At 27.4% G+C, this 23,561-nt stretch overlaps 1 protein-coding gene across 2 annotated transcripts; it reads left to right on the forward strand.

Annotated features, from left to right (window-relative positions):
* The first annotated feature begins 3,299 nt into the window (after nucleotides 1-3,299).
* On the forward strand, nucleotides 3,300-4,627 carry LOC136075496 (uncharacterized). Of its 2 annotated transcripts, XM_065788855.1 has the most exons (2): nucleotides 3,300-3,379; nucleotides 3,575-4,627. In XM_065788855.1, exons 1-2 carry the CDS (start codon nucleotides 3,317-3,319, stop codon nucleotides 4,541-4,543), a joined length of 1,032 nt encoding a protein of 343 aa, XP_065644927.1. In that variant the 5' UTR covers nucleotides 3,300-3,316; the 3' UTR covers nucleotides 4,544-4,627. The 2 variants fall into 2 exon arrangements, with proteins under 2 accessions (XP_065644927.1, XP_065644926.1); XM_065788854.1 differs by having other exon boundaries at nucleotides 3,306-4,627.
* The last annotated feature ends 18,934 nt before the right edge of the window (nucleotides 4,628-23,561 follow it).

Here is a 23,561-nt window from a genome sequence, read left to right on the forward strand (position 1 = left end):
AGATTAAGGAACTTTTTCAAAAAATTTTAATTAAAATCAAGTTAACGCTGATGAGCAATAAATCTAAAAACTCAAAAATGGTGTTCTTTAGATTCACAATTAAAGGTAACAAAAAAAATAAAAAAATTATATAAAAAAGAGAAAAGTTTCTATAAACAAAAACTTAAAGCAAAAAAAATTATAGCATCTAAAGCTCTTGTTTGGACATAATACGCTGACAAACTCATGCTAATTCGAAATAATAAAAGAATCGGAAAAATTTATAAATCGCTCTAAAAAATTATAAATTTATAAATCTTACTAAACCGAACTATATCTTTTTCTTTTTTTTTTAATTTAAAAAATGCTTAGACATAAGATTTAATATCATTTTTTCAGTTACAATTTGCTTTCTTATTTTTTCCGTATTAATTTAAATAAAACAACCCCTTTAATATACTTGCAAGTAATACACCAAAACTAGCCATACGTTTACTGTGATTGTAGCTTTTGCTAAACATTTTCTTAATACATCAACTATGAAGGTAATTATTTTTTATTCATTTAACAAAATCAAATCAAACCTGTAGAGTATTAATTATGTCAACTAGCAACTTAAAAAATGTTAAAAACATGCGAGATGACATACAACTGCAGCGATTTAAATGTACGGTCGCATTATCCTTAAATGCAGCAAGTATATTTAAGTATATATATATATATATATATATATATATATATATATATATATATATATATATATATATATATATATATATATATATATATATATATATATATATATATATACACTTAAATGAGCAACCGTGATGCAGTTGTAAAGCGCTTGCTCATGAAGCAGAAGATCCAATGTTCAATGCAAGCTCTGGACATTTTTGTGTCTTTGGTAAAGAAGGAGACATAAACTTCCTAGTTAAATGCTCTTTCACGGTGCTCTGTAACAAGATTGTTTAGGTCTTCTTGGGTCACCAAAAAAATAAAATATCGATTTAATTCGCATATTAACAACAAATAAGTAGTTAGCAACTTTAGTAATATGCTTTGACATATTTTTGTAAACGAACAAACACCTCACTAATCGTTAATTAGTAATGGGAACATTTTTTATCTCCAAACAAAAACAAAAATTTATAATATATATAATAAAATTAAAAAAAAAAAATACTTTTTAAACAAAAAATAATTTATTTTTTTTGTTCAAGTGCCATTTTTTCAGATCGAATAAAATTGCAGATTTTAAAGAAACATAGCTCTTTATTTCTCGTTATTTACTATTATTTTAACCACCTTTGGGTTCTAGTACTATACTTACCGCCTCTAGTTTCTGGCTTGAGAAACTAGAGGCAGTAAGTATAGTTCAACACACATCGTTGTAAAAAAAAAGTGTGTTTCTCGTAATTGCTGGATTTTTACTTTCAACGAATTATCAGGATTTTCTACAATTTCAACATTTTGGTTACACATTTTGATCCATTCTGAAAGTATTCACTATTTTTATATTGAACTGAGACATGACTTTTGGACAAAAAAGCTCAAGTTTTGTATTCTTCTGTTGTGTATTCAGTTCTTAAATATATTGTAGATTACGGTTCTTAAATACATTTTATTTGAAGTTGTCAACCATCTTGTATGTAATAAAAAGTAATAAAACAGAAAAATTTTCAGAACTACTTGATTTAATAACAAAACTTATATTCAACAAGAGCTGCTAATTTTTTAAAATGTTGCGTTTAATTTCTGGAATTCGTCAACACTGATAAAATATAATTAGTGGTGATTTCTCACAAGTTTGAAAATTGGTTTCTTACAAATTGTGTGCAAACAGGACTACTTATGAGATCAACTCACTTTTCTATTTTACGTTTGAAACCTGTCAGATTCTAAATAAATAATTAAATACCTGAGGCAATTTTTTGAAAGTGTCATAGACAAGTTCTATATCTTTTAAAAGTTGTTTCAGTTTTGTATAATAATAATAGTATCAGAATATCAGAAAGACAATAACAGTAGCAACAAAATTTTAGTATAAAGTACAGAATAGCCGAATAAAAACACAAGATAAAAAAAAAAATCTCTAAGCATTATAACTAATTAAACAAAAAACTTAAGGTAAAAATCAAAAACAGCAGATTAAAGACCAAATGAATTAGAAATTGATGGATCAATAAAAAATTTTTAAAATATTAAAAAAAAGCAGAATTAAAAACAGAAAATTGATAAATATAATATAGAATTTGTATTATTACTTTTATTGTTGTTATTATTATAAATTAAATTTGTTTTTTAATAATTTCATAAAACTCAAGGCCAAAAAGACTTTCACGAAAAGCTACAAGTTTCGATCGTGCATAATTGATTACTATTTAGGAATTCTTAATTATAAATTACGATTTCTCATTTACATGCTGTGTTTTTCAATTACAATTTTTTTTAAATACATTTAAATACGTTTCATACTCTCAGTTAGATCATGAAAAAGCTGTAAAATAGATGTTTTAGATGCGATATCTTAGACGTAACGTCATAAGTGTATTTAAATCAGATGTATATTAGAAGCTTTATAAGTTCATTAAATTAAAAAATGAAGTTGCTGTTTAATGAAATAAACTTATTTTTAAAATAGTAAACCAGCAAACACATGACATATAAAAGAGAAACGTTTACAAATAAGGCTAAAAAAATGCAGAGACGTAATTAGATTTAAACTGTGACAACTTATTTACAAAGACTTAACAATGATGTAAAATGAAGAATGGTGTAAAAATGGTTTATGGTGTAAAAATATTAGAGTTACTCAAAACTTTTATTTGATTTCAATCTCAATCTAAAGTATGTGTTTAGGTTTAAAGTATGTATTTAGGTTTTTACGCAGTAAAATAATATAATATGATGTCACTAGTCTCATTAAAAAGATACAAGTAAAAAAATAATTTATGGTTTGTCACTAGAGACCCTTTTTTAGTTAAAGGTCTTGTTTGGATGATTTTAACTCATTTTTTTTTTTTTTAATAAAAATATATATATATATATATATATATATATATATATATATATATATATATATATATATATATATATGTGTGTATATATATATTATATATATACACACATATATATATATATATATATGTGTATATATGTGTGTATATATATATATATATATATGTGTATATATGTGTGTATATATATATATATATATATATATATATATATATATATATATATATATATATATATATATATATATATATATATATATATATGAATAATACAATAGTTATAAAAAGATTTTATTTTAACTCTTTAATTAGGAGGCATGAGAAAAAGAAAATTTAACATGAATTACGTTTGGAAAAATTTTAAAAGAGTATTTTTAATGGTTTGTTTAATAATACTTTTTAAACACTTTTGTTCAAAAAATTTAAACATTTTTGTTGGAAGTTTTTTTTTCAAAGAAAAAGAGCATCACCCAGCAACAGGAACAACAACAACAGCAGTTGTAACAGCAACAACAACAACAACAACAACAACAACGACTTTAAAAACCTTTTCAAAAAATATTTCTTATTTTCAGAAATCATACTGTCATCGTAAATTTGGCAAAATAGCGATTGTAACGTTAATTACCAATAATGGTTATGAAGCAGTTGTTAACAACGCTTTAGTTTCGATGAACTGTTATGCTAAAATGAGGTGTTACGCCTATTACTTATTTAAATTTGATGAAAAATTAAAAAAGTTTTATCCAAATTTAAACAGCAGGTTATATGAGTCATGTTTGCAGCTTCCGTTTCTATTTATAAGACACTGTCTTGTATTAAACACTCTTATGGCTTATGATTACGTAGCTCATACTGATGGCGACACTGGCGTTGTTAACCCTAATCATTGCTTTGAGGAATATATTATACCAGGAGTTGATATTTTTCATTTAGAACGATTTCATTCAGGCGAAATACAGGCTGGTCATTACATTGTTAAAAACACTGAATTTTCAAAAACATATTTAAGTAACTTTATTGATTCTCACAAAAAATTTAAAGACGTAGTCGATAACTCACTTTTGTATTTTCCTCTTGCTGAGAACACAATGAATGACAATGATTGGAATCAGTGCAAAGGTATCCTTCTGACAATTCTTTTAAAAAATAATAATGGCAACATTTTTGCTTCTTATGATGATTTTAAAAAGTGTGTAAAACAAAAATGGGGTAAACAAAGACATTTTAAAAAAATCATAGTTTATCGCCGCAGTCAAGATTTTGCTAGAGATGGTTGGTTAACTAAATTTACATGGTCAGATGTTGATTTTATGATTCATGCAATGAAATATCAAGATGATGTGTTATTTGAAAGAAAACTATCACATTTGGACTGTAGTACCGACAATGAGTGGATTCTTCCATTGAAAAATAGTTTTTACATTTCCAATATCGAATCGATGAGGGAAATCTGGTTAAAAACAGATATTTTAGAAACCTTTTTACGAGATAACTTTGATAATTTAAATTGCTGGCCAAATTGCCCTTATAATTTAGAGTAAACATTTTAAAAGGTACGGGACTAAAGTGTACTTGGAACGAGCTTGAAAGTTTCAAAAAGTAAAATAATTAATTTTTTGCGTAAACGAATCTTTCAGGAAGGTAAAAGGTAAAACGCAAAAAAAGTTGTTTTTTTAATAACTACTTTTAATTACATTAATTTTGATTGATAAACTTTAGCATGATTATTGTTCCTTGACATATAAGTGAGTTCCTTGACATATAAATGACAAGAAAGCATATGTATGGCGTTTTTTGTGTAAATTAACAATCTATATTAAAATAGAATATAATTATAAATAAATAATGTATATTAAAAATTAACACGTGGCAATTAGGGCCGTACAATGACTTGGCGCGATGTAGCAATCGCAAAAGCGCCTTTTAAATAATTTACATATTTTTGATACATTAAGAATAACTGCTATTTTATTGAAATTTGAAATAATTATTCTCAATATATTATTGGTGATGATATTGCTACGTTGCGCTAAAAATCCGTTTTCTTATGTAGTCACCGACAACTACAAATTAAAATACATTATATAAATAAACATACCATGAAACTAAAATAACAATCAAATATTGGAGATCTTTTTAATCTAAATTTTCATGTTTGAATGCTTGAATGCTTGAAAGTTAGTAAAAACAAAAAATCAATCCCTAAAAATATGTAATGTAAGAAGCCTCCAATAAGGTAAAATACTAAGAGATTGATATCTAAATATTATTTCAAACTCACAAATCAGGCACGAATCCAGGAATTTGTAACTGTGTGGCCAAATCTGGGTTCGCGGACGGCGAGAAGAGCTAATTTTTTTTAGAATGAGCGATGGGGGAGGGAAATGGCTTGGGTAAAGTACCATAAGCGATACAAAAAGTAAGGTCCTCAAATTTTTACATTTGCGGAATTTAAAATGACAAAAATTGCCGAGTTCATTTAAAATTGTCAAATACAATTCGATATTCGCCTGTGGAGAAGAAAGGGTGACATCAGCCTACTCCTTTTCCCCCTGTTTAAGATAAGTTACTTTCCTTTTGGTTTTTTCATTGGGAAGGCCCGATGAAGTAAAAGGAAATCCCACGGACGCCATATGCATTATTCTTTTAACTTTTATACGTAGAGAGACTAAACTATTAGTTTCCTTCTGTACTTAACCACTCTAGATTTAATAATATGAGAGCGCTTTTATTGCAATAAGTATAATAATTTTCACGAATGTGGCTAAAAACTTTGTTGATTTGTTGGAGACGAAACATGTGTGATGTTTTGTCTCCGACGATTTTTGTATAAGGAATCAAAGACAGGTCTCAAAGATTATTCATATTATATATATAGACTTACAAATATAATATCATATTTTAATCTTACCCAGTAGAAATAACTTCCTGTTTGAATAAAAAACAACAACCTGATTTTGATATCTCATGGTTAACGACACGGTTTTCGAAGTGGAGGGGCACAATTATCTATTTCTAAAAAAAATCCTTTAAATCAAGAATTTTCTCTAAAATAAAAAAAAAGAAGGTCCTTTAGAAAAAAAGTGGGGAGGAGGGGGGCTCTCATTAGAAATAAACTCTCTAAACAATCGTGTAATTCAAAAACGAATACATTTTCAAAACCATTATAGGTAAAATATTTAAAAGCATTATAGGCAAAAAAGTTTCATATACAAAGAGTCGAATTGTAAACCAGATATTTTACTTTTTACCTGTTATTGAAATCTATTTACTATGTGTTTGTTCGGCAATGAAATCTATTTACTATGTGTTTGTTCGACAATGAAATCTATTTACTATGTGTTTGTTCGACAACGAAATCTATTTACTATGTGTTTGTTCGACAATATTCTGCAAACGCAAAGTTATGCTAAACAGCCGAGTTAATCATGGCAAAGGTTATTTTGTATTGTTTTTTTTATCCATTTAATAATAAAGTTATTTAAAATGCGTAGTACAGGCTTTAATATTGCATGTAGTAGTGTATGTATATATTTTTTTAATTTAAGTTTGCCTTAATTTTGACTTTTTATACTTTTCTACGAAAAATTTTTTCTCTCACTCTATCCTTTTGACCTTATGTCATTAAAGTTTTTGTTTTCTCTTACATTATTTTTTCTCACTCATCTTATCTCATTCGTTCATTCTCTCTTTTTTTTTTCATCTTTCTTAGCCTTACTCCTTTAATATTTTTGTTCTGATTATTGTTCGTATTACTTCTTTTTTTTATTACTTGCATTAATATATTTTATTTTATTTATTATTTCCTTGTCTTAATATTTTTTTATTTTATTTTATTATCTTATTAAGGTGTCACTCCATTAACTAGTTTTTAACTGAATGACACCGAATCTAACTTTGTAAATTATAATTAAATTTGTAAATTTTGATTTTATGGTCAAATAAATAGATTAAAAAAAAATGGATAAAAAATGTTGCCTTGGTTACTTAGTTCATAAATTAGACTTAATACTTGTCTAACTTACTTAACTAAGTGCACCAACGTATGGCAAGCGATAGGACTTTGCACTTCATCAGTAAACTGTAGTGTTGCCTAATGTTAGCCCTCCATTTCTGGATTCTTCTTTTTTTTGACAGGCGCAAATATTTTTATAACATTTTATAATTTTTTTTTACTTTATTTTTTTTTGAAATTTTGATAAATAAATATACATGACAAAATATAATACAACAAATAAAGTAATAACTAAAAAAGTAACAACCTAAATCACCTGAACAACCTAAATCACCTGAACAACCAAAATCACTTGAACAACCTAAATCACCTGAACAACCTAAATCAACTGAACAACCTAAATCAACTGAACAATCTAAATCACCTGAACAACCTAAATCACTTGAACAACCTAAATCACTTGAACAATTGTTCAAGTGATTTAAATCACCTGAACAACCTAAATCACCTGAACAACCTAAATCAACTGAACAACCTAAATCAACGCTTTCAACATTAAAAATTAATAGAAATAGCAATTGAAATATGAGTTTTGTAGTTAATATAAAAAACATTCTTAAAACAATGAACTGTAATAATTTGCTGATAAAAAATGATTTTCAAGGTTTTCATGTTTAAAAAAATGAGTAGAAATATTTCGCTATTAAGAAATTATTTACAGTTAATTTATAAGATACTTTTAAAACAATAGTTAAATTTTTTACTCATCACTTCAAAATTTTTATTTGATAAAATCCTTAATTTCTTACTCCTTTGTATGCAAATATTTAAATAACTCTGCTAATATCAGGAACTAATTCCTGATGAATAGACATTAAAGCATGTCCATTCAATCTATTTTCTGACATAGTACTCCAAGTGTAAGTTTTAATTCTCCTAAGAGTAGATTGACCTTTTCATATTCACATTTCTCCAATATCCTTGTATCATATATGTATAGTGTATACATATATGATACAAGGATACAGTGCAGAGACTTCTTGAACGGCGGACGCTTTTTTATAACGAATTTTATAAATAAATTAAAAAAAGAAAGAATGAAAAAAAACAAATACAAAAATAATAAACAAAATAAAAACATAAACAAAAAAATTAAAAACCAAATCAAACAAATTAACATAAGAGAAAAAACGAAAAAAAAAACAAGAAAAGAAAAAAGAAAGGCAAAAAACCAATGTTATAAGAAAAAAATATTCAAAAATGGAAAGTAATTAAAAAGAATACAACCACGTTATAATATTATAAACAATTATTATAATTTTTTTATTGAAGTAAAACCGATTCGGTGTTAGAGAGTTTTGATTGAAATATGCTTAATTATAGCTGAGTTTTGGTTATTAGACAATGAAAATTTTGCTTTAGCTTAATTTGGGATTCGGCACAAAACAAATTTGTTCGTTTTCTGGTGTACAAAATATCTTTTTCGTGTAATTGCGCTTTCAATGTGGATCTATTTCCCTCAAAATTTTATGTGTTATAACATTTGAACCAAATATTTGTCATATTTGTTTAGTAAATATGTTGTTTTTTTCAACTTTAACGAACTACTTTATACTGTATTTTAAAAGATAACAGTTATTTTATTAGAATTTTTTATTGTTATGCAGTAAATTAACAAAGATTTGCATTCTTTAATTTCAGGGAATATCTTTATCCGGATCTCCTGATATTTTTTCAAATTTTAGTTTTTCCGGATATCTAAAATGTTTTCCTGTACACACAAGTTTAAATGATATTTATTTTAATATATATTTTTTTGCTTTTTCAGTCATCAAAAATTAGGAGTAGTTATTTAGTAAAAATTAGTAATAGAAAATGGTTTCCGGATTTTTTCCAGATATTTAACACAAAGAATTCTCTGGATTTTTAAAACATGACCTAGATGATCAGTAATTTTCTTAGACTATTTTCTAAATTTTTTTTAAAAATAAAATGCTTTCATTCCGTTTAGACTAGAGGAGTATTTGTCGCTTTTTTTTCAACAAAATACAATGTATTTTTAATTTAAACACTGAAATAAATAACAATATATATATATATATATATATATATATATATATATATATATATATATAATATATATATATATAATATATATATATATATATATATATATATATATATATATATATATATATATAGGGGAACCTGTTGTACCTTTGACCACGTTGTACCTTTTCACTCTACTCTGTCGGCTTACTATTATTATTTAAAAAAAACGTGAAGTGCCATTTGAAATAATAGTCTATGGTGACTCTTCTTACCGTAAAACATCATACTTGGGATAGATTGTATCGATCCACAAGTAATTATAAGATTTGGCTCTTAAAAAGTAAATATTTGTGTTAATCTTATTCTAATTTTAAAGCTGTGAAAAATAGTTATTTGATTCATCTACGACATTATAAACATTACCCAACATATTTTTTGTGACGGAAAAGTTTGGATGATTATGTCTGACCGTAAATGGGAATTAAGACGATAATTGTTAAAGAAAACCCATCTCGTGTACCTTTCACCGACAAAAACTGTTTCTTCGGTAATTTGCGGGCTTTAAGAGGGCAAATTTATAAAATTTATTATCTACTTTATAAGGCGTCTGTGCTTTATTGCTTTTTAATACAAATTTGTTTCTAGTATTATGGTAATGAAATAATTCCATTGAATTTTAATGCAACTCACTATTTATTCTTGGACCACTACTACATTTAGAATAATCAATTTTGTTAATTTAGTTAGTTGGACAGCTGAAGCAATATTATTGTCAAGTTCATTTTATTACCTATTTTCTGCACAGCTATAGGTAGGTATGCGGAAATCACGTTTTACGGAACCGATAAATGTGCTAAAATTTTGTGCAACGCTTTTTGAAGATTAATTTTAAAGATAGAGGTTGTACCAAATTTTGTTGACTTATTTTATAGAATTTCATATAAACATAGATATTTTTTCAAAAGTAGAATGATTTAACTTGAGTAATATGTGTTTTCTGATTACAATGACGAATTTTAGAAGTGGGCTTATTGATATTCAAAACTGTTATTTCCTTTCTGTATCAAGCAAATATTGAAGATAAAGCCTGACAAACTCTATCTTTTTCTGACACTCGAGTATTCTCATTTTTTATGTTCCTGCCAAATTTTGTTGCCAAATTCAGAGGCGGTGATATCCTATTTGGGCGCACAATATTAATACCTAACTTCTTTTTTTCTAAAATCTTGTACAGACTTTTGTTGATTTATTTTTCAGAATTTCATACCAACATAGATATTTAAAAAAATTGAATGAACAAACTTTAATAATATGTGTTTTTTGAATAAAATAATGAACTTTATAAGTAGATTTATTGATATTCAAAAGTTTTGGCAAAACGGTTCTTTACTTTCTGCATCAAGGAACTATTGAAGATAATGCCTGACAAACTCTCAATTTTTCTGACACTCGAGTTAGCACATTTTTTATGTTCCTGCCAAATTTCGTTCCCTGATTCAGAGGCAGTGATACCCTATTTAGGCGCACAATTTTGGTACCTAATTTTTTTAATTTTTAATCATTTGCGGAGGGGAGGTGGGGGGGGGGGAGTTCGAGATAAAATTTTTTGCAGGGTAAATTTTATTATTAATGATAATCACATTGTTATATTTTAATAACAATAATAATAAATTAATACTCAATAACAATAATATAAACCTTTTTAACTTAAAAAGGTTTATATTATTGTTTGTTTATATTATTACTGTCATAATTAATAATTTTATAATGTTGCTTTATTTAGATAAAATGAGTGAAAAGTTAAATTGTAAGAATTTTAATAATTTCATTTTTAAATTTATTACTGATTTTTGAATGGAAACAGTAAAACTAATTGTAATACTAATATTACTAGTAATAATATTACTATTAGTGTAAAATTATTAATAGGGTGTTTTCAATAATACGGTGCTTACCCCAACCCCACATACACTCTGACTCAAAAATCAACCTCTCGTATTTGTTCTAGAAGGAAATAAAAACAACTACTTGCATATAAAAAACTAGCAATTACAACAACAAAAAATACTCTTGTAAAGATGAATTATTGATATTATGACAGTGAAGGTGGAGGTTGGGTGGCCCCTCTAGCCTACTAGATACACCCTGAGGGTGTAGGGCAGTTTTAATGTGTAGGCTATTCTTATATCTATCTGTTGACACTAAGTTTTAGGCATATATATATACGAGTTGACAAAGTTATAATAATTTTAGTTAAAAAAAACTTTATTTTGACCACAGTTTTATCAACAAATCCATATATCTAAAAATCGGTACTTAAAACGTCATAACTTTTTGTGAAATCGTTCAATTTTAATAATTTTTTCACTTTTAAAATATTCAATTGAAGCTTTTCCTAATGATATATAACAACCTAGAACTTCATCAATAAAAAAATTTCACGTAGCATACCTACTATAGGGAATTAAATGTATAAAAAGAGTTAACTAATTCTGTTTTTATATATTAGTTTTAAAATGCTAAGGAGCAAGGTTGGTGTTTTTCGCAAAAAGATTTCCGAAACCGATATGCTTAATGCAGTGAATTTTGTGCTTCAACAAATAATGAGTTTAAGTGAAGCTGCAAGACATTGCAATATTAAAAAATCAACTTTGATATATCAGTTGAAACAGTTTAAAAAATCTGGTAGTTACGAATATTTATATTCATATACCAAACCAAAAAAAATATTCTCAACAGAAGAAGAATCAATTTTGGCGAACTACTTGGCAGATGCTGGAAATATGCATTATGGACTTACATTAAAGCAGATAAGGTCCTTTGCATATGAATAAGCTATAGCAAATCATAAAACAATTGAAACTTCGTGGATGAAAAATAAATGCGCAGGTGAACAATGGCTGCAAGATTTCGCAAAAGATATAATAACAAGCTATCTCTACGTAAACCACAACCTACAGGTCTTGGTAGATCTTGGTAAATTACAAAAATGTTTTAGAGCGTTATCATTTTGACCCAAATATCTGAAACTGTGATGAAACAGGAACTACTACTTTCCACGTACCATCAAAAGTTCTAGCTCCAAAAGGTAAAAAACAAATAGGGAGTATGACTAGTGCTGATAGAGGCAATAATGTAACAATAATTGCAGCCATTAATGCTACTGAAAATAGCATCCCACCATTACTTGTATTTCCACGTGCTAAATTCAAAGACTACATGTCTGTCCTAACTGTCCTACTGGAAGTGTAGGAGCAGCTAATAAATCTGGATAGTCAAATGAAGTTATTTTTGTGCAATTTCTTGAACATTATATTAGAAATGTTCAATTTCTTGAACATTATATTAGTAATGTTCAAACCATCAATTGAAAAATCTGTTCTTTTATTAATGGATAATCATGAGAGTCGTGTAAACATTTCTGTTATTGAGTTAGCAAAAAAATCAGGCATAGTTTTAATGACATTTCATCCTCACACAACCCATAAAAGGCAACCTCTTGAACGTGGTGTTTTTGAACTATTTAAAACTTTTTATAACAATGCCATGAATAGCTGGATGATATCACCAGGCAATTTAGGTAAACAATAAAAATATTGTAATCAGTTTTAAATGTACTGGATTTTATCTATTTTATGAAAATATTTTTACTGATATTGACTTTTTAGCTGCAAATGTTACTGATAGGCCAATTGTGAATATACTTGATAATGAAAGTGAAATTGCTTCTGGAAATTTTTTTTATTGTCAAGTTGGCCGGAATACTCTAGACTTTATGTAGCAGATTTTCAGTTATAGAAGCTGTTGGTATAGTTTTTAAAATTATGTATTTTAAGAAATCTATTATAACAAATTTATAAGAGATGACAATCTTTATGATGTGGAGTTTGAGGATATTTTTATGAAACTTCCACCACCAAGTATTGGTCATAGTTCATCTAAACGACACTATCTTATGTTTAATGTTGATCTGACTATTTGTAATAATTATTATACTCTTTTATTATTGTATTTTTTGTTGTCATCATTAAAACATTTCCTATAAAAAGCATTATGATCATATGTAGATGAATATTGACCGCCAGCTAATATAAGTTATAAAAATATATTTTTGCTCTTTTCTTATCTAAAATAATAGAAATAACTGTATATTTGAAAAATATTTTAGAAAAATATATTAGAAAACATATTTTGTACAATTAATTTGAATTTAAAGTTTTGGACCTTAACCCTAATTATTTCATGTTAGTAGAATCTAACTAAAGAAAATATGTGACTTTATCTAAATAGTTATAATAACTGATTTTATTTTAAAAGAATTAGTAATACAATTAGTAACTGACTGAGTATCGTAACTTTGATACGCAAGTCTTTGCAAGATTGTAAGGATTAATTTTTCTAATTTTTTTTTAGACAACTATACTATTCTGAACAATTAATAAAGCACAAAAATGATTCTAAAAAAACTTGGCATATTATTAAGGAGGTAATTGGAAAAAAAAGCTTATACAGAAATTTACTTCCTCTAAATCTTAAATTTAATAACAAACAAATTGTAAATAAATCCTTAGTCGCTGAAACACTTAACCAGTTTTTTGTAAATATAGGTCCTACTTTATCATCTAATATAGCTACTACTCAATCACACTTTAGTTCGTACTTAACCTCAACCAACCTTAATGTTATGTCTAATTATAAACTTACAGAAAAAGAATTACTAGACGCAGTCTCTTTATTAAAACCCAATAAAAGTTTAGGATTTGATGATATAAGTAGTAATGTCATTATCAAATCAATAAAACAAATTACAATTCCATTACTACATATTTTTAATTTATCTCTAAAACAAGGCGTTTTTCCAGATAACCTAAAAATTGCAAAAGTCATTCCAGTGTTAAAATCAGGTGATCCTTCCGATGTTACGAATTATAGACCAATCTCAATTCTTTCTTGTTTTTCTAAAATATTAGAGCGGGTTATGTATAATAGACTATATTCCTTTTTAAATGTTAATAATATTCTTTTTCATAAACAGTTTGGATTTAAATCTGGTCATTCAACTGATCATGCAATCACTCACCTTGTTCATGATATATTTAAAGGGTTTGATGAAGACAAGTATACCCTAGGTGTATTTATCAATTTAAGTAAAGCTTTTGACACTGTCAATCATCAAATCCTTCTATCCAAACTGAAAAGTTATGGTATAATAAATACTAATTTGTCCTGGTTTGATAGTTACTTGTCTAATAGAAAGCAGTTTATTTCATATGATAGCGGAAAAACGGAATATAAGTCAATCACCTGTGGTGTTCCTCAAGGATCAATTTTAGGACCACTTTTATTTCTCGTTTATATTAACGACTTATATAAATTTTCTAACATTTTAAACTTAATTTTGTTTGCAGATGATACAAACTTGTTTTATTCTAGTAAAGATATCAGTAAATTATTTCAAACAGTAAACAAAGAACTTGAAAAATTAACCCAATGGTTCAAATCAAACAAACTATCTTTGAACATCAATAAATCCAAATACACTTTGTTCCATCGTCTTCATAAAAAACAAGATATTCCATTAAAACTTCCTGATCTTTTTATTGATAACGCATTATTAAAAAGAGAGCAATCAATAAAATTTTTAGGTGTGGTTCTGGATGAAAATTTAACCTGTAGGGACCACATAGGTCTAATTGAAAATAAAATATCAAAAAATATAGGTGTTTTGTATAAAGCCAAGCAGTTTTTAAATCTATCTTGTTTAAAAAACTTATATTTTTCTTTAATTCATTGCTACTTAAATTATGCAAACGTTGCTTGGTGCAGCACAAACGCAACAAAAGTAAAAAAACTGTTTAGTAAACAAAAACAGGCTATAAGGATAATTACAAACGTAGACCGTTTCTCTCACACTTAAACATTATTTAATAAACTTAATATTCTAAATGTATATAAACTAAACCTTTACCATATTCTTATCTTCATGTTTAAACTTGATAAAAAAATATCACCAATGTTATTTAATTCACTTTTTGAAAAAATAAACCACATATACCCTACCAGATTTTCAAAAAACAATTACATTCAATCCAAAACACATTATTCAGCAACCAAATTCTCAATTGCTAACCGAGGTCCTAAGCTGTGGAATACAATATTAAATAATGAGCTGAAATCTAATTATTCTTTAAACCAGTTTAAAACAAAACTTAAGCAATTACTGATGATACATGAAAATGAATTAAAGTTCTTCTAAAAAGCTTTTTAAACTAGCAAACAAAAACAAAAATTAACCTACTAATTACTCTTTAATATTATATTTAATATTCTAAACAATAGTCTGCTATTGTAAATGTATTTTTTATCTTATAAGTTTTGAATTTACAAACGATTTTTTTAAGTTTTATTATTTGAAATACTAATTACTAAAAATATTGTAAAATTTTATAATTTCAATTTTTATTAAAAAAAGTTATTGTAAATTCTTTTTGTAATATTAATACTTATATATCATCTTATTTTACTAATCAGTTCTATAATATAAATACTCTTTGAATTACTAAATATTTTAAGCGTTATATATTTTATTTTTTGCATTTTGTTAAAACATTTTATTTGATGAATATGCATTTTTTTGGTGGGGGCTTAATGATAAGATGAATTTTGTCTTCTTCAAGCCCCAGTCATGTAAATATTTGTTTTTATAAATTACGAGTGTAAATTATTTTCAATCGGCAAATACAATACTAAAAAAAAAAAAAAAAAAAAAAAAAAAAAAAAAAAAAAAATAAGATTGATTACAAAATAGTTAGATTTGTTTTTTTATTGATATAAGGTTTATGAATCAAGGCCAGAAGTTGCTATATAATATAAAACAAGCTAAAATGTTAAAGAGGTTCAAACATTGCATGATTTTTTAATAATAACATTTTGGTCAAAGGAACAACGCGCATCGGTCAAAGGTACAACGTACGTGTTTTACCTTTGACCAATTGACTTCTTTTTTTAAAACGCGGGAAAAGGTTCTTTTTGGTCGAATGAAAAAAAAGTCTTAAGTATAATTTTTGGGCAAAATATGAGAGAATATTATATAGTTTGAATGGTTTAAATTTACTTAATAGACTACGCAAAAAACGCATTAAAGCAAAAAGTGGTCAAATGTACAACAGGTTCCCCTTTATATATATATATATATATATATATATATATATATATATATATATATATATATATATATATATATATATATATATATATAGTATATATATATATATGTATATATATATATATATATATATATATATAAATATATATATATATGTATATATATATGTATATATATATATATATATATATATATATATATATATATATATATATATATATATATATATATATATATATTCGCTACTGTATTTTATTTATTCTTTTTATTTGATTATCTTTTTTATTTGATATTATTATTTGATACTTTTAATACTAGATTGGGGATATTAGGATGAGTATTGTTTGATAAATTCGCACATGCGTACGAATAAACTTATCCTAATAAATATCCTAATAAATATATATATATATATATATATATATATATATATATATATATATATATATATATATATATATATATATATATATATATATATATAGTAATAATAATAATATATTTAAATAAGTCCTCTTAGATAACATGACAAATAAATAATAAACAAACAAACAAAACCAATAAATTATGCAAAAATTAATTAATAAACGAGCAGCTCATCTTCAGTAAAAGATGTACTAATTGCAGGTGTAGAAAAAAAAAATACTTGTCGATTCTATTCTAAAATGCGTTAACTGACGGAACCTCTTTGCATACTGACGGCAATTTATTCCAATCGTTGACAATACGATTTGTAAAAAAATTGTGACGAGTATTATTATATGTGAATTCGTGCATTAGGACGTTGGAAGATGATCTGCGAATTTGGTGGATTATGCCAATTGGTTTATGGTGGATTATGGTGGATTATCTTCATGGTGGATTATGCCAATTGATGCCGATTTTGAATTCAAAACCGTTTTTTAGCTTAAACTGTTGGATTAAGTCACCGCGTCTCTTGCGAGTTTCCAAAGTAATAAATTGAGCCGCCGACACCTTTCAGCATAAGGTAATCCTATTAAATCATGAGGTACTTTTGTTGCTTTGTGCTGAATTTTTTCAATTTCTTTGATGTCACGTTTTAAGTAAGGACACCATACCGGAACAGCGAATTCCAGATGCGGTCTAACATAGTAGTGTATAATTTACTCTTAATGTTTTTCTTTAACAGGCCAACTATCATAACCGCTTTACGTGTTGCAACCTGTATGTGTTGATTCGATTTTAGATCATTAGATGTAAATAGTGTTTGAGATTTCTCGTTGTTTTTTAATTCTCGAGAAATGAGAAATTGAGAATGAGCTTCTCGAGAATTCTCGAGAAATTTTGAGAAATGTCAAAATCGTCATTTTTTTTAAATTTTAATATAACTTATGTTCATAAAATGTATATGGACAAACATTGGATTAAAAAAACAGCAGAGTAACAAATATTAAAGTCAATTAATATAAGAAAAAAATGATATAAAAATATGACGAAAAAAAGATATGCTCTAAAATATACAAGTGTAACAAGTTTTTAATTTTTATTTATTAGTTAATTTATAAAAGAAAAAAATACTAAAACAAAAATGTGAAATGAAAACAGCAATTAGACAAATTATAAGCACATAAGTATTAATTTTTTTTTATTGTTTTTGAAGTAATATTTTAAAAAACATAACGCATTCACTGACGTGTTTGATAATCTATTTCTTTTTTTTGTAACTATATCATTCACGGTCGTTTAGATATTAGTTAAAAGCGCTATGTTTAGGCACGCATGCGTCAGTTAATATTAAACGTTTTTAGATGCTTTTAAAATGGCCGCGGTTCTTAGTCATGATATAAATTTTAGATGGCAACTGTTGTTTTCTATTTTATTTTTGTAAACGAATCGTTTTTTTATGCTTTTAATTTAATTCAATCAATAAACATCCTAATTGTACTATAAATTAAATGAAACAGAGAAAGTAAATTTTGTAATAAACTTAAATGCGTATTTTTGTACAAGTTTTTTTTTATCATTTGTTTATTTATTTGACATTAATTTTCTAAACTTCTGACTGTAGGAGTTCAGTATTTATTTTTTTTAAACTTCAGATAAATCTTTACTGTGTGTATGATTTCCTGATTTTGTTCTAACAACATTTTAACATTAAAATTTGACTTGACAACTTTATATATAACTATATATATATAACTATATAACTATATATATATATATGTACAGTATTGGACAAAACATTTGCAATCAACATCGAACAATGCTAAAAAGTGTTCCTAATTTTAAATGTCTTAAAAACGAAATGAGCTATACTACCTCAGCAAACAGTTCAGGGGTCTGGAGTCATAGCATGCCATGACATGAGCAATCAGCTGACAGGTGGCAGCACACAGGCAGAATTTTGTTGACAAGTGCCATTTTTCAGCGGACAAAACAAGTGTAACTTTTTTGGTTTGTTTTATTTTCTTAAGTCTGGTCCGTGTCAACGTCACGGAAGTTTTTTAATAACTAAAGGAAGTATCCAGAAGTTTCTAGAAGTTTCCAGAATCATGCAGAAGTTTCCAAAAGTTTCCAGAAGAAGCTTCTGGAAGCATCCAGTAGCAACCAGAAATATCCAAAAACATTAGGAAGCATCCAGACGCATCGAGAAGCTTCCAGAGGCATCGAAAAAAAGCATCTAGAATCTTCCAGAACAGGTTCACCCAGGTTCATTTTACTATATATGAGACATGTAAATCGACATGTAATTCAGTCAGTATATGGAAGTCAATCAGTCAGTATTATTAAGACAGTTTATCGAAGTGAGTTTTATCAAAGTGTTTTATCGAAGAACATCAATACAAGAAGTGAAATACAACAATTGTTTCATTACATCAATACAGTTCACATCCAAACAAGACATTGTGTTCCACAGAGCATTGTTGTATCATCACATGGTAAATGTAACACGGTAAGCCTTGAGAAGCGTGATTATTTATTTTTATTATTTTGGCTCCCGACAGTCTTGGATTGGAACTAAGAAAGAAAATTATTGGTGATTACGTAAGTGGAATGTCACAAAAAAGTATTTGTGATAAATATCGCGTGAAAAAATAGACCGTATCAAGACTATGTTCCAAATATCGTTCTACGGGGAAGTTGGCATCAGATAACAAAGGTGGAAGACCGCGTTCCACCACTTCTAGAGAGGATTCTATGATTGTCAGATCCGTCAAGAAAGATCCCTGGATATCATCAGCCGAGATACAAAAGCAATTAGAGCTGTCTGTATTGGACCGAACAATCAGACGACGTGCTGTTGAAGACGGATTGTTTTCTCGACGCCCTGCAAAGAAACCGCTGATTTCACTAAAAAACCAGAAGAAAAGACTCTTTTTTGCTACATCTCATATTGACTGGAATGTGCAGAAATGGCGAACTATCCTGTTCAGTGATGAATCAAAGTTCAACATCATTGGGAGCGATGGCATTTGCTGTGTACGTCGACTGGCCGGAAAACGCCTCGATTTACGTTACTGCCATAAGACCGTGAAGCATGGTGGAGGCAATGTAATGGTCTGGGGATGTTTTTCTACTAACGGTCTAGGTCCAATACATTGAAACAATCGAATAATGGACCGTTTCATATATTAAAAATATCCTGAAAGATGTTATGTTACCTCATGCTGAATGGAATATGCCAATAAAATGGGTTTTTTAGCAAGACAACGATCCGAAACACACTGCAAAAGTAGTAAAGCAGTGGTTTCAAGACAACCACCTATCGGTGATGAATTGGCCGCCTCAATCTCCGGATCTCAACCCTACTGAGAACCTGTTGGAGATCGTCAACCGCAGAATTAATCGTGAAGGTGTTCGTAATAAGGATCAACTGTTTGAACAAATCCAAAAGGCCTGGGTAGCGAATCCACAAAGTTTCATTGATTACCTGATCGAATCTATGCGTCGAAGATCCAAGGCTGTGATCGACAACAAAGGAATCGCCACAAAATATTGATAGCGAAATACAGCTTGGTCAACATTTTGTCGAGTTGCACTTGTTTTGTCCAGAAGGAAATCAACTTTTTTTAATACTTTTGATTAATTTATTAATTTTCGTGTACAAATAATGAATTTTGTGATGAATAAAACTTGAAGAACATTGTCTCTAAACAGTTACATAGTTATTTTTCTAAATTGAAAAAATGCAGCACTTTTATATAAAGAAACTAAATTACCATTATTTGGTTGCACTCGTTTTGTCCAATACTGTATATATAAATATATATATATATATATATATATATATATATATATATATTGCTATTATTACTTTTATCGTTTTTTAATTATGTTAAATTTATTATTTAATGTTTAATGCTTCAGGATTTTTTCAATATAAAAGTATGCCTTTACTGTTGAGACTATGCACATAGTCTCAACAGTAAAGGCATACTTTTATATCGAAAAAATCCTGAAACATCTACCAAAAAAATATTAGTAATAGAGAACATCTTTATCTGAAGTTTAATAAAAATATATTGAATTCCTACAGTCAGATTTTTAGAAAATTAAACTTGAATAAATAAACAAATCTGTGTTTTGCACTAAAATTGAGTAAACTATAAATGAAGTTTAAGCTCGCTGAGACCATTTTAATCCTATTTTTATAATGTTATTACGAAATTAGATTTATTATTATACTGATATACGTCAAAATTAAGGATACAACATTAAATTTAAAAAAAAAATATTAACAAATTAACGGTTGTTATATAAAATACACTATGTAGTTAAGATCCGCAGCCATTTTAATAGTTCAAAGTTTTTCGAAATATTTAACGCATGCGTGCAAAAACATAGCGCTTGTAAACGACCGTGCATTAGCAGTCGACAAGTTATGTTCGTTTTGCGTAGAAGTTGGTTTTATTGTAGAGAATATATCTTTTAGATTTTCCAAATTTTGCGACCTTATTCCAGTTGTTTGAAAAACGATGTATTCTTTTTTAAGTGTCTGATAAAGATTCTGGTTATCATTATCGTAACGTTGGCACGGCATAATTTCTTTTGTTGTATTTGTTATAGCTAAATTTAGTTGTTCTTCAAGTGATAGCTCAGTGTTGACATTTCTGCTAGTGGACATTTCTTCAATCAGATCTTCTTCGGAATCATATGACCCATACAATCTATTGAATATTTCTCTAGCAGTTTTATAAATATTATTTTTGACGAAGATTTAAAAAAAGAAGAAGCATATTTTTCATCATTTGTTGGGTTATGTAAAAATTTGTGTAAAGATACAATATTATCATTTCTCATTTTACTTATTTCTTCTTTGATATTGTTTAGGGGTTCTCTACTTATTTTGTTCTTTCTACATTCTTCCTCTAAATTATGAAATAAAAATTTTAAGGCTCTTTCGGCCGTTAATATGCTCGACTTAAAGCTTCTACAGTTATTCGTGTTGGTTCTAATACAGCTAATAGAATTTCGGCCATTTGTATGTAATTATCTTTCCGCAAGTGGTTTAAATTTAATTCACTTAATGCCATTTGCACACACTTTTTGATTTTTAAGAACCGTTTCACCATTATTTCATTAGTATTCCAGCGTGCTTTACAGTCTAGTAGCAAAGCCAATTCTTTTTGTACTTGGTCTTTTACATATTTTTGTAGAACACCATTTTTCACTGAATAATTTTTAAAGAGTCTTACAATTTTTCGTATTCTTACAATTGCATCTTTAATTTGGGATTTAAGTTGAAAGTTTTTGCTACGTAACATGTCAATTTCCAAATTAAAGTCCTCTTCATCATCGTCGCTATCTACAGTCTCATGCTCGTCTACGGATTTATTTATTTCATTTTTCGGTTCAGCGTAAAATATTTTCAAAACTGCTAGATGTATGGCATTATTGTAGCATAATTGTTGGAAGGCAGGCGATAATCTACTAAATTTCTTCATAACCGCAGCACCATCGCTCATAACAGCCACAATATCTTCTTGTAAAGATAGACCAAACTCTTCTAATTTTTGCGACAGTAATTCCAAAGTTATTTTTAATGTACAGCTTCCTTCAATAAAAATTAAACCAAGGTTAAATGAATTATTTTCATTATTTCTGTATAAATGAACACCCATGAATCTACGATTTTTAACGCTTGTCCATTCGTCAATAGATACGCTGAACTTTCTTTCTTCGTCCTTTAGTTTCTTTATAATCTGTACTATCTCTTCTTTCTTGCTATTGTAAAATTCCACCATTAATTGTCTCACCTCAGAAGGATTTTGAGGTAATCTGAATCCCCTGGCGGTCATACTTTGCCGTATAAATTCGCTTTTAGTAATTTTATTGAACGATATACCGTCCTCAGCAGCCAATTTAGAAATCAGTTCAGCCAGGGTTAGTCGTTTTACAAATTTTTAAATGGTTTGATTAGTTAGATTTTCAACTTTATTCCGTTTATTTTGATGAGACGTAGAACTTTCTAATACGCGAGTGTATTTGTGGACATTTTCAAGATGTTTCCGCATACCAATCGTTGCTGAACCTTTGCATAATAATTTTCTTGTGCATAAATTGCAATGTGCCTCATCGTTGTTTATTTTAAATATTACTTAACATCATTGTAAGTCTTACCCTTGTCGTTGTTGCTCATTTTTTTTAATAAAAACCAGAATAAATAAATTAAATAAATTGCAGAAAACTTTTTGTAAGATCGGTTAAAAGAATCAGACAAATCATAAATTTCTTAAAATTTAATCGTTTTTTCTTATATAAAATATAAAATATTGCAACAAATTATTACTTGAAAACTCTCGCCATCATAGTATTAGTATTTAATGTAAAAAAAAAAAAAACCAGAAAGAAAAAGAAAACCTTGCGCAGCATTTGGTTTACGCAATTGCAAAGAACATAGAACTATGATTTGAATTAGCTTAATCGTTAAAGCAAATAAAAATTTTAATTTTTTTCTCGAGAATTTTTATTCAATTTCTCGAGAATTGAGAATTAAAAATAATGACTTTTTTCCGAGAAATTCTCGAGAAAGTATTCTCGAGATTAAACACTAGATATAAAGATACCCAGGTCTCTCTCAATATCCGTTGCTTCAAGAGTAAGTAATGAATTTCCATCATTCATTACATATTCATGATTACTATTTCCATAACCAAGGTGCATAACTTTACATTTTGAAACATTTAACTCCAGTAGCCATTCCTTTAACCATTCTGTGACAATGTTTAAATCGTTTTGGAGGATCAGGCAATCAGCATTGTGAAACTCAGGTCTTACTTCTTGTAACAGTTTAGTGTCGTCAGCATAGATTTTATGAACTGATTTTAACTTATCCGTTAATTCGTTTATATAAATGATAAATAATGTTGGACCAAGTACACACCGTTGAGGAACTCCGCTAAGAACATCGGTACAGTCGCTAGAG

The sequence above is a fragment of the Hydra vulgaris genome, chromosome 01 (genome assembly GCF_038396675.1).
Source record: "Hydra vulgaris chromosome 01, alternate assembly HydraT2T_AEP".
NCBI classification, from domain to species: Eukaryota; Metazoa; Cnidaria; class Hydrozoa; order Anthoathecata; family Hydridae; genus Hydra; species Hydra vulgaris.

What these genes read in the sequence shown, in the direction of transcription:
- LOC136075496 (XM_065788854.1), top strand. Translation starts at nt 3,317, where the DNA reads ATGAGAAAAAGAAAATTTAACATGAATTACGTTTGGAAAAATTTTAAA.